The 15,913-nt window shown below is 50.0% G+C and overlaps 2 protein-coding genes across 4 annotated transcripts in view; both read left to right on the top strand.

Moving 5' to 3' along the window:
• Positions 1–15,913, top strand: part of LOC149364301 (uncharacterized) — a 91,739-nt gene that overhangs the window by 32,805 nt on the left and 43,021 nt on the right. Inside the window, exons 17-19 of one of the 3 annotated variants that reach the window (XR_016289171.1) lie at positions 765–838; positions 2,819–2,953; positions 3,544–3,680. Coding sequence is in view for 1 of the 3 variants with exons in the window: in XM_089574261.1 (XP_089430387.1) it covers positions 671–838; positions 2,819–2,953; positions 3,544–3,714 (474 nt within the window). In the remaining 2 variants the exon portion in view is untranslated. Of the gene's footprint in view, positions 1–670; positions 839–2,818; positions 2,954–3,543; positions 3,760–15,913 lie in introns of those variants that run through there. The other 2 variants (XM_089574261.1, XR_016289172.1) reach the window with 2 other exon arrangements.
• LOC149364303 (ankyrin repeat and MYND domain-containing protein 2-like) lies at positions 7,195–10,053 on the top strand. The gene is made up of 2 exons (XM_089574248.1): positions 7,195–8,180; positions 8,628–10,053. The coding sequence occupies exons 1-2, from the start codon at positions 7,206–7,208 to the stop codon at positions 9,018–9,020; spliced, it is 1,368 nt and encodes a 455-aa protein (XP_089430374.1). The 5' UTR covers positions 7,195–7,205; the 3' UTR covers positions 9,021–10,053.

Below are 15,913 nucleotides of genomic sequence, written 5' to 3'. Positions count from 1 at the left end.
GGTTTGTCTATAGAGAGTCTATAGACTTTAACAAAACTTCTGTTTGGGCTAGATGCATGGTGCATAGCTTATATTGAAATGAATTTAAGCGCACAAGAACACGCACACAAGAAGAGGAAACACACAGGCTAGGCGCTATGTCCTGTGTGTTTCCTCCTCTTGTGTGCGTGTTATTGTGCGCTTAAGTTCAAAACAAATCTATAGACTTTATACACAGAAGTCCATGGACAGTCTATAGACTGATTAAAAAAGTTTTTGTAAGGGACCGCATCCTCAACGGAACAAATCGCAGCTGTCTATACCATGTGACGCTAACGATGTTACCCGCTGCGGCACAGTACTGCTCAGTGCGCGTACGTCTTGGCGTCTCAGTACGTCTTGGAAAGTCAGCGGCTAAGACGCATCAAGCCACCAGTGCGCGGACTATTTACCTCTTTGCGGCTGCGTAGGTAAATGGCATTTGGACAGTGCAAACAACATGCAGCCTCAGAGCTCAACTCTCGCTCTAGAATTTCAGTGCACAGAACTTCTCTAAAACCCAGTTCTAAGCATAGCAACAGTTTTCGATCTGTTCGTGAAATTTTGTGCAGAACATAGCGCAGTGTTTTAGCACTAGCTGTTCAACGCGTCAAGCATTACTCGTAACCGCAAGATTTGTGGGCGCGTGCAGGAGTACGACCTCGTGGGCGGCGTGGTACGAGCGCTCAGCGCGCCCTTATGGCAGCAGCGCTCTGCGGTTCTGAACCAGGTGCTTCTGTCCGTAGCCGCCTGCCTTCTGGCGGAAGTCGGCACGGTGGACATGCTCGCGGAGGCCCTGCTGCCTCTGGCCAACATCGTGGTAAGGACACCTCCTCTCCTTCTACTCACGCATCTTTCTGACGCCGCGCCCTGAACATAGCAGCGACAGCGTTTTACATCTGCAAAGGCTTGCTTTGTGGGCCCTGTCTGCTGTGCTGATCAAGGCTCGCGTTTCCGCTTGGTGACGGAAACAGGGGGATATAAAAGCTGTTGGTTTTTAGCCGTCACCAGGCTACGGCCTTTTCTTGAGTGAGTCGTTTGTGGGGTGGTAGATATCTGTGCCTGGCCAGAGGTCGATGCTGAAGTAGACTTGCGTAGTATGTTGATACTGGGCCCGATGAGGGAATGCGGTCGATGACGGCTCCTGGTGCCCTGATCGAGCTTGAGCGAGAAACAGGGTGGGCACGCTTGAGTCCTCCTTGAGTCCCTGACGATTGTTGGACATTTTTGTAATAATCCGGAGGATCTGTGCTGGGGTCTGATTAAGTTGGGGGTAGTGCTGCCTTCCTGCTGTATGTGAAGGCCGAGGTTACTCAGGCGCAGTAGGGTAAGGATGAGAGTGTTATTCAGGGTTATTTTGACATCTGGTGCCAGGATAGGGTGCCCTTAGCCTCTTGTTTTGCGGCGCAGTTGTAGAAGCTCTGACTTAGCTGAGGAGCAGCTGAGCCCCCTTTTGAGTACGTACTCCTGGACAGCATCGGTTGCAGTTTGTAGGCCGTAATACACAGCTGTCTTGTCTTAACGATTATGCTTGCTGGCAACGAAGACGTCGACAAACCGAAAAAAAAATGGCGGATAGGTGTCTGCGACTTGTTTCAAATTGCATAGCATCGGTCGCCGTGGTTGTCCTGGCTCCGAAATAGTAATAATCCTCACCACGTCGCTGCTGACGGATGCCAACACAAGGGCGAGCCTGCATGCATGAGTATAGCAGTCGTGGGCACACCTACTGCCGCCATCTAGTATAACGTGGCGTAACTTAATGTTTGGTGAGGAACTACTCGAAATCTGCATGAACTTGGATGGTTTAGGTCGTCATCATCAGTCTAACTAGGGTCGCTACAAGGAAGAGCCGTCGTCTATAGACGTATAGTTAGCCCTGCCCTGCGCCACCTGCGGCTTAGCTAATCCCTGTAGACTTCATAATCTAATCCGCACACCTGACAACACTCTGCCGCCCCCAGGTATATACGTTTACCTTCACTAAGAACCCATTGCGTTACCCTAATGGATCATCAAATGCTTTCCCCGAATACGCTATTATGCAGCTTCAGTGTGGCTGACCATAATGATGCCTTGTTATTGTTGCGAAAGCAACACTACTGGAGCCCAGCTCGGCTCCTCGCGTATGCTCGTGGCGGTGCGGCTACCAAACGATCTTGTGTCGTTGCCTTGCAAACCGAGTTACTACCCGAGCTTACACGAGTTACTCGGGTAAGCTCGGGTAAGTTCGGACGAGCGTCGTGCCATCTGCGTGAAATGTTACTCGGGAAAAGCAACATGAATCGCAAAACCCCGACGGGTGGCTGGGATAGAAACAGCCACCTGCCAGTGCAGTGGCGCATCGCTTAACCGCTGCGCCACTGCGCTGTAGTGGTATATGAGGATTCGCCGCCATCTATGAATCTTAAGTAGGAATTACCAATTCAGCATACATGGGCATTAACCCACTAAGGATGTCTTGCCACACCCCTAAGGCGAAGTTTAAGTGCCCCTCCAATTGAAGAATGAACACCTGCTTTCGCAGGTCTACTCGGTTTAACTACGTTAAGCCCCTATCAATTTTTTTTTTCATTGCTCACTTGCGTGAGATGTGTGAAACGCACAAAGCTACAAAAGCAAAATTGTCGGATCGACTCCTGTGGCAGATCGACATCCTTTGCAAAGAATTACATTCTAGACTCTGCCAGACTTGGCAGTCTTGGTGCCCTATATATGTATGGAGTTCATCTTGGCGCCTTATGTATATGGAGTCCATCTTGCGCTCTATATATGGAGTCACGCCTCCCTCAATTCGAAGGCGATGCACACGGACCAGCAGGCCCACTACTACGCAGTGCCCCTTGCCCTGTTCGCCTCCACTAACCTGATGCTTCCCATGTCACTGCCTGTCATCTTCGTGCACGGCTTACGGGAGCTGGACCTCACACAGCTGGTAAGACCGGTGACGTAAGAAAGCCACGGGACGCCGCTCTGCCGAGACATGACGCTATTCTAAGGCAGCTGGGATGGTGGGCTCAGCCTTATCGCAAACGGAAAGTGTGTTGAAAGCTAAGTTATATCGTTATGTAGAGGCAAATACTTGCACGAGGACAGGGCTGACTGGCGTTTACACAAGAGTACTTGTCGTCTTGTTGAAATGTTGGTTGGCGAACTGAAGCGCCCCTACTACTCCTGTTCTGGACTTTCCTTCGAAACGCCTTCCTTGTTCCGCTATCCTACTGACTTATGTTGAGAGCGTAGAGTACAATTATCTTGAACGTGTATGATTGCACCTATAATGGTACCGTCCTTTCAAAAGATCCCAGGTCTACCGGCTTCCATCAGGAACCCGCAGTGCGGCTTCTGCGCTAAGCCCGAAACCTCTAGAAACTAAGGAGATCTTCCCTCATCGCTTCTTCAGAGCTTTTAGATGTCAAGGGTGCTACTATACTCGTATAACGCTACTGTACACGAACCAGCAGTAAATTTGGTGAATACAGAACTTAAAAAAAAATACTATACGCATGTCGGCGCCCTGTCCAGCTTGTCGTAGGCGTCACAGTCAAGATGGTGCTGATGGCCGGCATCCTACTCTCTTTGAACACTACGGGCCAGCTGCTGTCCCACCTGGCCGAGGTTTCCAGCGACGTCCACGTCGTCCAGACAACGACCTCCGTAGGGCCTGCAGCCAACCGTTCCAGCCTTCTGAACTAATCATACGTCTGCCCGTGAACAGGTGCACGTCCGCTGCATCGGCGCACAACGCGTGTTGCGAGCACGTGTGCTTGGTGAGCAGACTTATCCCACTGGTCATCAGCGACTCCCCTGTGAACGGTGCAGCATAGAGATGGTGCATATGGTACTGACACGCAAAACGACGCCACTAGTCATCACAATCGTCCACGTTGCTCTTCTACACTGTGGACAGTATATATGCCTTGCGGACCTTTGGGTGTTCTTAACTTCCCAGTAAACTCATTTCTCTGTTTGCACGAGCGTATAATGCGTAGCTGCTTGCATCTGCCAGTAGCCGGCTTCAGCCACCTATGGCATCAGGACGATGTCACAGGTGGCATATAAGAGGGTCCTCGCACAGATGCCACCCTCACCATTCGATTCTGATCCACGTGACACTCGCGGCAATGCAGGACGTTCTACGTCCGCCGCTATGGATGAGGGTGGCGCTGGTGAACAAACTCAAGGTTAGGTTTCACACAACATAAATACCCTGCAGAAGCAGAAGGCCGGACAGCCACCGCCATAGCTCAGTTGGGAGAGCGCCGTAAGCGACACAGGGAGGTCGCGGTTTCCGATCACACTCGCGGAATGTGTTTTTTTTTTCTTTTACTTTCTAGTCAATTATCTTTCACGGATAAAATTATTACAGTACTATTTTCGCATCGATCAGTAGCGCCCCCCTATGTTTTCCTTGATGATGGTGGCCGCTGCCTTCCTTCCTATTCACGGGAAACCAGCCAGATGTGCCTGGAGAGAACTGGAGATGAAGGAGACGGTAGGTTTGGTCTGGTGAGCTACAGGACAGTAGAAGAGACAGTGTGCAAAATGGGCATAGAGTTCAGGGCAGTTGACAGGACCTATCAGAGCAGAAGCTCTGTAATAAAAATTTTTCCGGTGCAGTGAGTGTGTGTCAAGTTATTTTACGCGCGCCACTTCACACTCTTAAGCATTTATGGGAGTAAAAAGGGAGTAAGATGTCCTCTAGCACTACTCCCTTTTAGGGGCACGGTAGGCTGCCCAAGTTCCGGAGCATATCTCGATCAATAAATATGCGCAGTGCCTATTCTTGGCAACGGAGGCATAATCCTACTGCAAAGCATAGCAACTCGATGCGGTTAGTAGTGGGAGGAGGCTCTTAAACGCCCCAACGGAGGTCCTGAGGTTATCAAAGGGAGGAAGAGCAAACCTCGCTTAAAATCTTTGCTGGAACTTCGCATGTTTTGAAGAGAGCATTTTGTTTCCGTTAACAAGCCTAAGTGTACCGTATTTCCAGTGGCGGAAATCTACCCCATGGCTTGGGCAGCAGGTCTTGCCCCTTGAAAGGAGTGCGCTAGGAAACAGCTTACTCTCTTTTTTTTTTTACTCATTTCGGGTTTAGAGTGAACAGCAGCGCAAGCTCGAGCTAACAGTCATCAAAGCGTGCGCCGTGCAAGTCGTAACCTTGTAGAACGGCACAATTGTGCACGGCTGTCACAGATGAAATCTTGAGTCAATCACTAAGAGAAAGGGTTCTGAAAAGGCACTAAGCTTCATGAGTAGGGTGAAGGGTTTCTGAAAAGGCACGAAACTTCATAAGTAGGGTGACATGAACAGGGTTCCCCGAAAATTAATCCTTTAAGTGTCTTCACGAACGACAGCGAATGCGTACAGTCTCCCAATCTACGCCGAAGAAAAAGAGAACGATGAACTCCAAAAGTTTGGATAAGCCTTAACCCTTTAGGATTTATTCGTTATTTCAATTCAAAATAAACATTTCTACTCTAAAATAATACATCCAGAGCTCGAGAAAACCATTCTGTTAGATTTCCATTGCAAAACAGTGTACTAAATTTTTACACTCTTATACAAAGTTTCTAACGAACTGTCCAAATAGATACTAATATTGAAGCATCAAAGTTTATGAAATTACCACGCTAGGGATCATAGCATCATTTTCTGTTTCAGTTTTGCATATGACGCAAGTAAGAGGAAAAAAAAACCACTAATTGTGGTGACAAAAATTGCCTGCCCGCAAGAAAATTACGGGCGGGATCATCATCAGCCTGACTACGCCCACTGCAGGGCAAAGGCCTCTCTCATGTCTCTCCAATTAATCCTGTCCTTTGCCAGCTGTAGCCACCGTATCCCCGCAAACTTCTTAATCTCATCCACCCACTTAACTTTCTGCCGCCCCCTCCTACGCTTGCCTTCTCTTGGAATCCACTCTGTTGCCCTTAAGGACCAGCGGTTATCTTGCTTTCGCATTACATGCGCTGCCTAAGCCCATTTCTTCATCTTGATTGCAACTAGGATATCATTAATCCGCGTTTGTTCCCTCACCCACTCCGCCCGCTTGAGGTCTCTTAACGTTACACCAATCATTCTTCTTTCCATAGCTCGCTGCGTTGTCCTTAACATAGCTGAACCCTTTTCGTTAGCCTTCCCATTTGTGTCCCGTAGGTGAGTACCGGTAAAAGATACAGCTCTTATATACTTTCCTCTTGAGGGATATTGGTAAACTGTCATTGACGATCTGAGAGAGCCTGCCGTACGCGCTCCACCGCATCCTTATACTTCTAGTTATTTCCCTCTCATGATCCGGATCAGCTGCCACTACCTGCCCTAAGTACACGTATTCCCTTACCACTTCAAGCACCTCGCTAATTTTAAAACTTAGAGGCGGTCTTTTCTGGACTTCACAGCATTTAAAACTATACCGAGAGCTGACAGTAGTGAAGTACAGGCTTGATTCCTTCCTGCATTCCACCATTTTAGTCATGGCCACTGAGATACACAATAATTTACTACACTCTGTTTCTTAAACATGTCCCACAGACAAAGCTTTTCTTTGAAGAATGAGGTATATCAGGAGGTGATAACTTATTCCTCTCAAACAGATAAGTTTGCAGATAAGTTTAGCGGCAGCAGCAGTGTTTGATGCAGCCGGTATATAAGATAAGCTGTCAAACTCTCCCGTGTTTCCAGTGGTGCCCACTACAGTCAACATTATTAGACACAAAATACTCAAGAACTTATTTCAAATATGCTTCTCTGTACCTTAACAATGTTGAAGTTGAGCGTTCAAAGCCCGCGCACACTTCATGCAGCAAGGGCGCCAATTTCTTTCGTCAGCGCGGTTGTGAAATTCAGAAAGTTCATTCAAGCATATAAATGCCGCTTCGTGGAAGCCGGCTGGTTTTTTTTTCTTTCTTTCTTTTTGATCCGGTACGGCACGTCGACAGTTGCGCACGATTCATGCCTTTTCGCAAATTTCGCAGTTCGCGCCATACCTTCCGAGATCCTTAAAAAGGGTAGACAATCTTTGAGGCTAGGGTTCGCGAATGCGGCTACTGCAGTTCGCAACGTTACTAGACCCCTTGTGCCTGCATTCATTAAAGCAAACAGTCCACGCAAGTCGCAAGTGAGATATTTTCTTGCGGAAGCACGAAACAAACCATCTGCAAAAAAAAAAAAAAAAGAAGTTCTCGATGCGAGCGGTGCAAGATCCGAAGCCAGCGCCACCGTGCTGTCATCGCCGACTTTTCAAAATGGCTCCACCGGTGAAAGGCGAGCTCTCCGACGCCGAGAAAGAACTTTATAAAGCAATTCAGGCCGGCGATGTATCTGAGGCCCGGACGCTGCTCAACCGTGTACGCATCGAATGCCTGGACGAGCACGGAATGACGCCCCTCCAGCACGCCGCTTACCGCGGCAACTACGACCTCTGCAAGCTGTTCCTCGAGTGCGGCGCCGATGTCAACTCGCACTACCACGACTCCGGCTACACGGCGCTCATGTTCGCCGGCCTCGCCGGCCGCGCTGACGTCGTGAGCCTACTGCTCGAGCACGGCGCCTCGACCACCACAGTCAACTCGCTGGGCCGCACAGCGGCGCAGATGGCCGCTTTCGTGAGCAACCATGACGTTGTGGCCATCATCAACAACTTTCTGCCGCGCGAGGAGCTGGAATACTACGCTCGGCCGCAGGGGCTCGAGAAGGAACCAAAGTTGCCGGCGTCTCTGTTGTCCCCGCTGTACCAGCTCATCGTGCGCCTCAACATCCACCCGGTGCGCGTCGCCCTGTACGTGCAGGAAAAGCGCGAGCTACTCGACCAGTCAGTCAAGGTAGAGCGTGTGCTGAACCTGCTGTGCGAGAAGCAGATGAAGGCTGCGGAGCCCAACGAGATGCTGGCGCTCAAGTTCCACCACTTGGCCTTCCTGCTAAGGACCTGCTGCAAGTTCTTGCGCGACCGCGCGGCCGGCGGCAGCGATTCTGCCGAGGGCCAGGCGAGCAAGAAGACCTCGGGTCTGCTGGAGCCGCTCGTCAAGACGTGGCTGCGCGGCCGCGACGAAGACGACTTTCCCGTGCTCCTGGAGAAACTGCTACGCCAGTCCGTGCGCGAGTTCCCTTACCACGAGTGCTCCATTCTCCAGCAGCTGGTGCACACGCTGTCCGGCGTAGAGGTGAGATGGCGCTTGCAATATTCGTCGCAGAAGCTTTAGTCTACGGTTAGCGCTCAGTTTCGTAGTACTGCCGCCTTGAGGAATCATTAAGCAATGCTAAAAATTAGGGGCTCGCGATTTTGCGACCTTACAAATTGCAATGCATTACTTTCACACTGCACGAGGGGCAGCTGTCATCTCTTCCATTCCTAAGTATGCGAGCTGGCACTTAACTCTGTTTTTCCACTCCCCAGTGATTTCCCGAAAGCATCTGAATTAAACCAGGAGCAATCTATACCAGGTATTGTAACAGTTTGACTGTAGCACTTAAAACAAACAGCTACTTAGCCCTGGTGCAGAAGGAACATCAAAAGCTGCTTGTGAATGCCAATGGGTGACGTTAGTACACTGCACCTCTGGATGCAGTAGTGTTTTTCACTCTGACGCAATATGTGCAATTTGCTGCAGGTTGGCAATGAGCCCAGTGCCATCTCCATCCTGGCCGAGGCCGTGCGTGGCCAGAAGGGTTACGACCAGGGGGCCTCGTGCACCACCTGTGGTGAGCCCCAGGCCGACAAGCGCTGCTCAGCTTGCAAGTCCGTGCAGTACTGTGGTGCCACCTGCCAGAAGCTGCACTGGTTCACACACAAGCGCCACTGTGCTCGGCTGGCCGCTGAACACCAGAAAGCCGTCGAGGAGAGGGCTGTCCAGGAGGAATGTGAACAGCGCGCGAAGGAAGAACAGACGTCAATCGCCGCTGAACAGACAGCCGAGGAGTCATCAAAAGAGTCAGCGGATGACAGTTCTGCAGAAGCCCCACCCGGCAAGTGTGCCAGTGTCGCACCCATCGAGACTGCTTGAGTGTTTGCCAACAAAACAGAGGAGAGCTAAGTTATAGTGGCATGGGTGCCTCCGCACCTTTCATGAAAGTGGAAAGATCAGCATTGCTGTGCTGGGCGAGGAAGGTGAAAGTGAAGGCAGCACCTTTGAAATGTGTTTGCTTGTACTGTAGCAGACTTGTGAACACACTGTGCCCAACCTGCACGCTTTTGTGCTACACTTGTGTATTGTGCCTCATACGCTTACATTGTTCAGAGTGTTTTATAGCAAACAAATGTGATTAAGCAAATCTGTGGGCAACCGTTTTATCTACCGACCGTCCACAGCAGTTCTTGCAGCTCCTGAACTAATGGCACGCGAAAAAGTAGATGCAATTTCCACCTTCTCGAAATATGTTGAGAATTCCAGACGGCTTGTTCGCCTCAGATGTGCAGGAGATGCAAAGATCAATAGCATGCTGCTTCTTGAAGCTTGCATGCCAATAGTGCATTTCAGTTTTAATTTTTTTATAGCAGTTGCCTTGCTTAAGTCCCTGAATGATTCAGGGTTGACCACAACATGAAAAATGCACTGTTGCACGGCATATAACTTAGAACACACTGAAGCACTCCCACAAAGGTCTCACAGACGTGATGATGATCACTACCATTATGACCAGTAGTTCTAGTCAAATGCTGCTAACTTTGTTCACCTACTCTGTATGCCACTATGGCTGCCAAGGTCCACACTCATTTTGGAACTCTAAAAGGCATTGGTCATTGATGAACAGCCATGGCAGATCAGGAATATTGCGTATGCACACTCACTAGCGCATCCAGGTGTTCTGGGCCCATACAGTAACGGCTCACTGTACTGTGTGTCATAGCGCCACTGTATTCCTAGTCTGCTAGAGTTCTGCAATTTTTTTCTCTGCTTTAATTTTGTGAAATCTTTCCCCAAATGCATACTGTGCTTGTGTTGGAGGCAGGCATCGTTTTTTAACACTTTAGTTGATATTATTTATAAAGATTTATCCAAGTAAGTGTTTGCCTAAATAAAAACATTTCAGTTGTTCCTTTGGTAATTTCCTTGTATGCCCGCAGAGTGTTCACATTCATAGTCAAGAAAAGGCTTGATGCTTGAATGACAAGTGTTGCATTGTCTCTTGGGCGGTAGTGGGACGGGAGGAGTGATAGCAGTGTGACACAGGGGAACAGCGCTAAACTGAATCAAAGGACGGTTATAGAACTGCAATGCACCAATCTCACTTTAACCTAAGAATGACTTCCTCCATTCAGGTGCACATCTCTGGCATTTGATACACACCCGACTGAGATTCTCTCCAAGAAGTATGCAGGTAGTACACACGACCTGCTGCACCCTGGTAGAACAATCTTGCAACGCAACAGTTCACGCAGTGCACCCTCAATAATAGTCCCGGTAAAAAAGCTAGGTTGAAATGTGTGCTTATGTACAACTAAACTGCCACAATGGAAGGTAATGCAATGTACTACTACTACAACTGAAAAATATGTGCAAGTTTCTAATTTGCTACTGCTATTTCGCAATTTATCACAAGAAAAAAAGCTTGACATGGAATGTGTACTCCTTTGCTTGCAGTGTGCATCGACCGTTATGCCGCACCTTTATACAGGTTGCTTCAGTATGAAACTGAACAGTCGGGCAAGAGGAAAGGCTGTTGTTACTTCTGCACCAGCTTTAGAATGTCTCATGGGCATTATCTGTCCTGAGGACAGCGATCTATAAGAAGGTAAAAAGTGTGCTTTTCACTCATACTCGTGGAGTAATCACTAACTGAATCTCATGAAGTGTTTCCTTTTATATTGGAGCTACCTGTACAGTCCCAGTAATGGGCCCAGCAGCTCCCTTGTAGGGTTCTAAACACAGGTCTACCACGTTGGCCCACTTATTATGACACTCAGCTGCTGTGCACAAGTTTGTAGGTTCAATCGTTGCTGTGGCAGCCACGTTTAAAAATAGACAAAATGCAGGACACCTATGCAGCACCAGTTTCATGCATGTTAAAGTCCGGCCTTCAGTTTCTCAATGTGGTACTGCCCGTTAAAATTTAAAATAACAAAGTTGATTAGTTAATTATAGTTAATCATCTAATCAAGTTCCATCAGGTACATGATGCCCGCCTCACTGTACAACACTCTGCATACACCACACACACATCTCTCACAGTTTTCAAAATACTGATCTATAAATTTTGAAAAAAATCACCCCAGATATACAGTAAACTCCCATTAAAGCGAACTTGATTCTGATCAACTCTTGGATAATGCGAACAACCTGAGAACATTTGGTTGGTTTATTTCTGACAGACTGAGTGCAACAAAAAAAAACAAAAAGGTCCCCTTTGGACGAACTGTTTCATGTGTCCGGCTGAGACAAACTTTCGCAGCAGCCATGACTGACGGCTTCCCCCCACAGCGGCATTCGCGGGGCGTCCGCGAGGCACTTTCGAGGAAATCTATAAAAGGTAAAAAATGAAAAGACGCTTCCTCACCAGAAAGAGCACTCCGGAATAGAACTTCCCCGCATACTGTGCTCACCCTCGCAAACTAGCTTCCCCGCACATTTATGCGAATGTGCGGAGAAGCGTTCTTGCGGGTGCGAATGTTCCTGGCCTACGCGCTGGGCAGCTATCCGACATGGCCCGAACTCGGCATCGACTGCGCGTCACATGCCGCGCGTTGTTTCTGGCGGACGAAAAGGCGCGTAGGCGCAGAGTACACCTGGAAGTCTTCATAGCGCTTAGAGAATTTTAAACCGACGCGGTGTCACAACCAGGGCTTTCACGGCGAAGGAATATATGAAATGACCACGTATCAGCGTCCAATCCGCGTCGGCTGCGGCGGTGGTGGTGGGTGGTGGTGAAAACATTTATTAAAACATAGGGAGAGGTGTTGGGGGTTGTGACTTGAAGGGTCACGCCCTTACAACCACTAGGTGGGATGCCTAGTCAAGTACCCCATTGGCGTTTGCCGCAGCCCGGGCGCGCTGCGTTAAGGCCCTTTGGGCCTCGAGGGTGCAGCAACCGGACAGGGTCGCCTCCCAGTCCTCTCGGGTGGGGTTTGGGATAGGGGGTAGGGATGGGTTCTGCTGGCAGGCCCACACCATGTGGTAAGTGTCAGACACCTCCCCACAGTGTGAGCACCGCCCGTCGAATTGAGGATCGAAATGTTGCAGAGTTGCCGGGCACAACATCGTGTTGGTGAGCAGGCGCAGGAGTACCCGCTCGTTGGCCTTCCCCAGCCCTTTGCACGGGGTGGGAAGAGTTTGGTGCGTGGATTTGTAATACTCGCATATTTCTTTAAAAGTATAAATCGGATTGAAATCAGTGTCCTGGTCGGCGTCGGGTCCCGTGGGAAATGCCCGGAGAGAGAGCGCGCGGGCGGCGGCGTCGGCTGCCTCATTTCCGTGAACGCCTTGGTGACCTGGAGCCCAAAACGAGAGATCGGTGCGCGGGATCCGAGTCTCGGCGGAGACGCGCCTCAGCAGTCGGGAAGAGCGGACGTGTCTCACGTCGGCTCCGCCGAATTTTATGATCCTTTCCCGAAGCATTTGCCGAAGCGCTGCGACACCATCTGGCTACACTTCCAGAACAACGAGGAGACCACCCACCCTTGTTCAGGTGGGACCGTTTTCTCAAATCCTTCGAGAATTTGAAGACCAAGCGGATCGCGCGAGTTGCTAAGCCTAACAGTTAGGCCACGACTCAGCTGCCCGCCGCGGCTCCGCGGGCAAATTCTGCCGCAAACCATGACGACCCTGATGGGATACGACCCGGAGGGGATGCAGATTGTCACCATGCCGCAGGCGAAAACCCCAGTTTTCGACAAGGTTACGGAGGCGATTATCCAACGCAAGATAGAAGAGTGGGAACGCGCATCAGCCCGTGACAACCACTCGGCACGGCAAAAAGGTCGAACGCCAGATGGACGCGTCACCGCGGCAGGGGATACGCCGCTGCAGCAGACGCCCCGCACGCAAGTCAAGCGTTGGAAGCCTCCTCCGCAGCCGCGTCTGGACAAGCAAGATGCAGTGATCATAATCAAACCTAAAGGAACGCTGGATCTCAGCAAATTCAGGGGAAGCAACGCGGTCGGAAACGCCTTGCACATTGCTGCTGGCGTCGACAAGGGCTCAGCCGAGCTCAGCGTTTGGCCCATATGGGAACAGAACATCATCGTCGTCGGGGTGCGAGACGCCCAAATAATCAGAAAGATCCTGGCAATTCACGAAATTCAGCTTGGGGACAAGGCACAGGCAGTGTACTCCTACCTCCGCCCCTCCGACGACACTTGCAAAGGAGTAATACAAGTGGACCCGAGGGTTTCCAACGAAGACATCACGAACGCGCTTCGCTCCCCGGACGCACCAGTGGTGAGCGTGAGAAAATTAGGTTCCTCCAACGTGGCGGCCATCACGTTTGAAGGAAGAAAGGTTCCGTTTCACGTCTTCTACTACGGTGAAGCGGTTCCAGTACGCCTATACAAGAAAACAACGCCAGCCTGCGCACTGTGCGGGAAACTTGGACACCGGGCGGATGTTTGCCCTTGCCCTTCGAAGTCAAGATGTCCGCAGTGCGGTCAGCAAGATGTTCCAGAATCCCACGACTGCCAACCCAAGTGCACGGTCTGCGAAGGTCCACATCTCATGGGGTCGAATCAGTGCAAGTACAAGTACCGAACATCACAAAAAACCAAGCCCAAGACAGGAGAATTCAACCACCGGTCAAGATCCAGGCTTCGGAACCGGTCCGGCAGCAGAGGTCCATCGAGCAGCGGGGACCGACTGACCCACCAGGACCAGTCCAGCAACAACTCAGCACCACCCGGCTCACGCTCTTCAAGCAATGGACCTGGGACTACCGATAATGTGTCGCACAACAACGGCAGTCGTCCAGCCGAGAAGACAACAGGACCCCATAACAAGGAGCAGCGCAACGGCAGCAAGGTGAGCTGGGCAGATGTAGCTGCCTCCTCCCCCGAAGCGTTGGCTTACAAACGACTTAAAGCAGAGATTGAACAACTAAAATCAGAAAATAGCACATTGAAACAGCAGTTAGTCATCGCAGTCAATCCAAACAACACATTACCTCCATCGACGCAACAGGCATGTCCGATGGAAGAAGATAGGGCAGAGCTACACCCTCCGTCTCCACACCAGTTAGATGCTAGCACCCCCGAGAGGCAAGCAGCTACACCAGACGCACCCCACCAGGCACCAACTCCGCAGGCACCACCATCGCAGGCACTAAAGCAGCAATATACAGAACACCCCCAAACCCAGGAACGCATCACTCGCTTGGAAAAAACAATTCAAGACCTCATTGAAAATAAATTACAAATTATGATCGAGACGACAATCAAAAGTATGTTCGAATCAGTTATTAAACCCATGATGGAAAACCTCGAACCAGTTTTAATAAGGATGCAATCGCAGGAGATCAGAATTGACCGCAAACTTCAGGAATTATCAGATGGTTCTCACAACAGAGGCACAAAGCTGCAGGGTAAAATGGGAACTCGTCGTCTGCCAAGCACTCAGCCAGATCTACAACCTGAGGGCGCACCACATGATGAGGCACAAGTTTCTAGTGTTCAGCATGGCTCCACAACGTAGACATAAACTTACTATCCTACAGTGGAACTGCAGGGGACTAAAACGGAAGAGGGAAACATTACAGCAATACATAGACTGTCATCCCGATACGCCGCAAATAATAGCCCTGCAAGAAGTGAATATGGAGGCTAAGATCAGAGGATACTCAACACATCAAACAAATCCCTCGACATGCATCTTGGTCCACAAATCATGCACGGCAATTACTGTAGACCTTAATCTAGACAGCGACATTGAATATACCTTCATAAAAATACTGCCACAGCACAGAAACAGCAAGGGCACCTATATACTCAATATATATAGTCGCCCTAAACAGCACCGCGTAGCCTTCGACGTGATCTTTCTTAAAGCCCTAAGAGAAGCCCAAAAAGCTCCCCTAGCTATAGTTGGCGACTTTAATGCTTCTAGCCCCCTATGGGGATACCCCAGGGAAGACACGAAAGGCAGAAAACTAGCATCCGCCATCGCTGACATGGCCCTGACCCTACTCACGGACCCGCAGCACCCGACGCGAGTCGGCACCAGCGTAACGCGGGATACTTCTCCCGACCTCACGCTCGTCCGCAATGCCCGCAACTATGAGTGGCTCAATACAGGAGAGACCCTAGGCAGCGATCACTACGTGCTGCAGACCATCTTCGAAAGCAACAAGCACAGCAAACCACGAGGGCAAGCCAGAATTACAGACTGGGAGACATTCAGAAAGGACACCAAACTAACCACATCCGAACAAATAACCAGCTACGAAGATTGGGCGGCTTCCATTCTCGACCTTAAAGAAAAGCTCACAAAGTCTCTTGCCACCACGGAGGACCACCCAGCTGTTGACAACCACCTCCTACACCTTTGGGAAGCAAGACGTAGTCTTATAAAACGGTGGAAAAAACAAAGACACAATCGGAAACTAAGACTTCGAATAGCCAAGCTTACTATTCAAGCAGACCAATACGCATGGGACCTCGCTCGCACCAATTGGCTAACGAAGTGCGAATCCCTCAAAGGCCGCCTAGACACCAAGGCTACATGGAACCTTCTGCGATGCCTAATTGACCCTCCGAAAGCGAAGAGTGAACAACACAGAAATTTGCATCGAGCCCTTCACAGCTTTCAAGGCACGGATCATGAACTCGTGGATGAACTCACGCGTCGCTATATCTGCACCGCGCGAGACCCACAACCCTACAATAAGGAGTACCGTGGGGAACCGAACGAAGACCTAGACAGAGATTTCACTTCAGAGGAAATCATTGCAGCACTAGCAGATATGCGCCGAGGCA

Source organism: Amblyomma mixtum, chromosome 2 (genome assembly GCF_055824585.1).
Source record: "Amblyomma mixtum isolate Tamu chromosome 2, ASM5582458v1, whole genome shotgun sequence".
NCBI classification, from domain to species: domain Eukaryota; kingdom Metazoa; phylum Arthropoda; class Arachnida; order Ixodida; family Ixodidae; genus Amblyomma; species Amblyomma mixtum.
The sequence above is the reverse complement of the archived record's forward strand: the minus strand, read 5'-3'. Positions and strand labels throughout refer to the sequence as shown.

Excerpts from the sequence above, each read along its gene's own strand:
- LOC149364303 (XM_089574248.1), top strand. The coding sequence starts at position 7,206 with ATGCGAGCGGTGCAAGATCCGAAGCCAGCGCCACCGTGCTGTCATCGC. Across the intron at positions 8,181-8,627 it reads ACACGCTGTCCGGCGTAGAG|GTTGGCAATGAGCCCAGTGC; the intron begins GTGAGATGGCGC and ends AATTTGCTGCAG.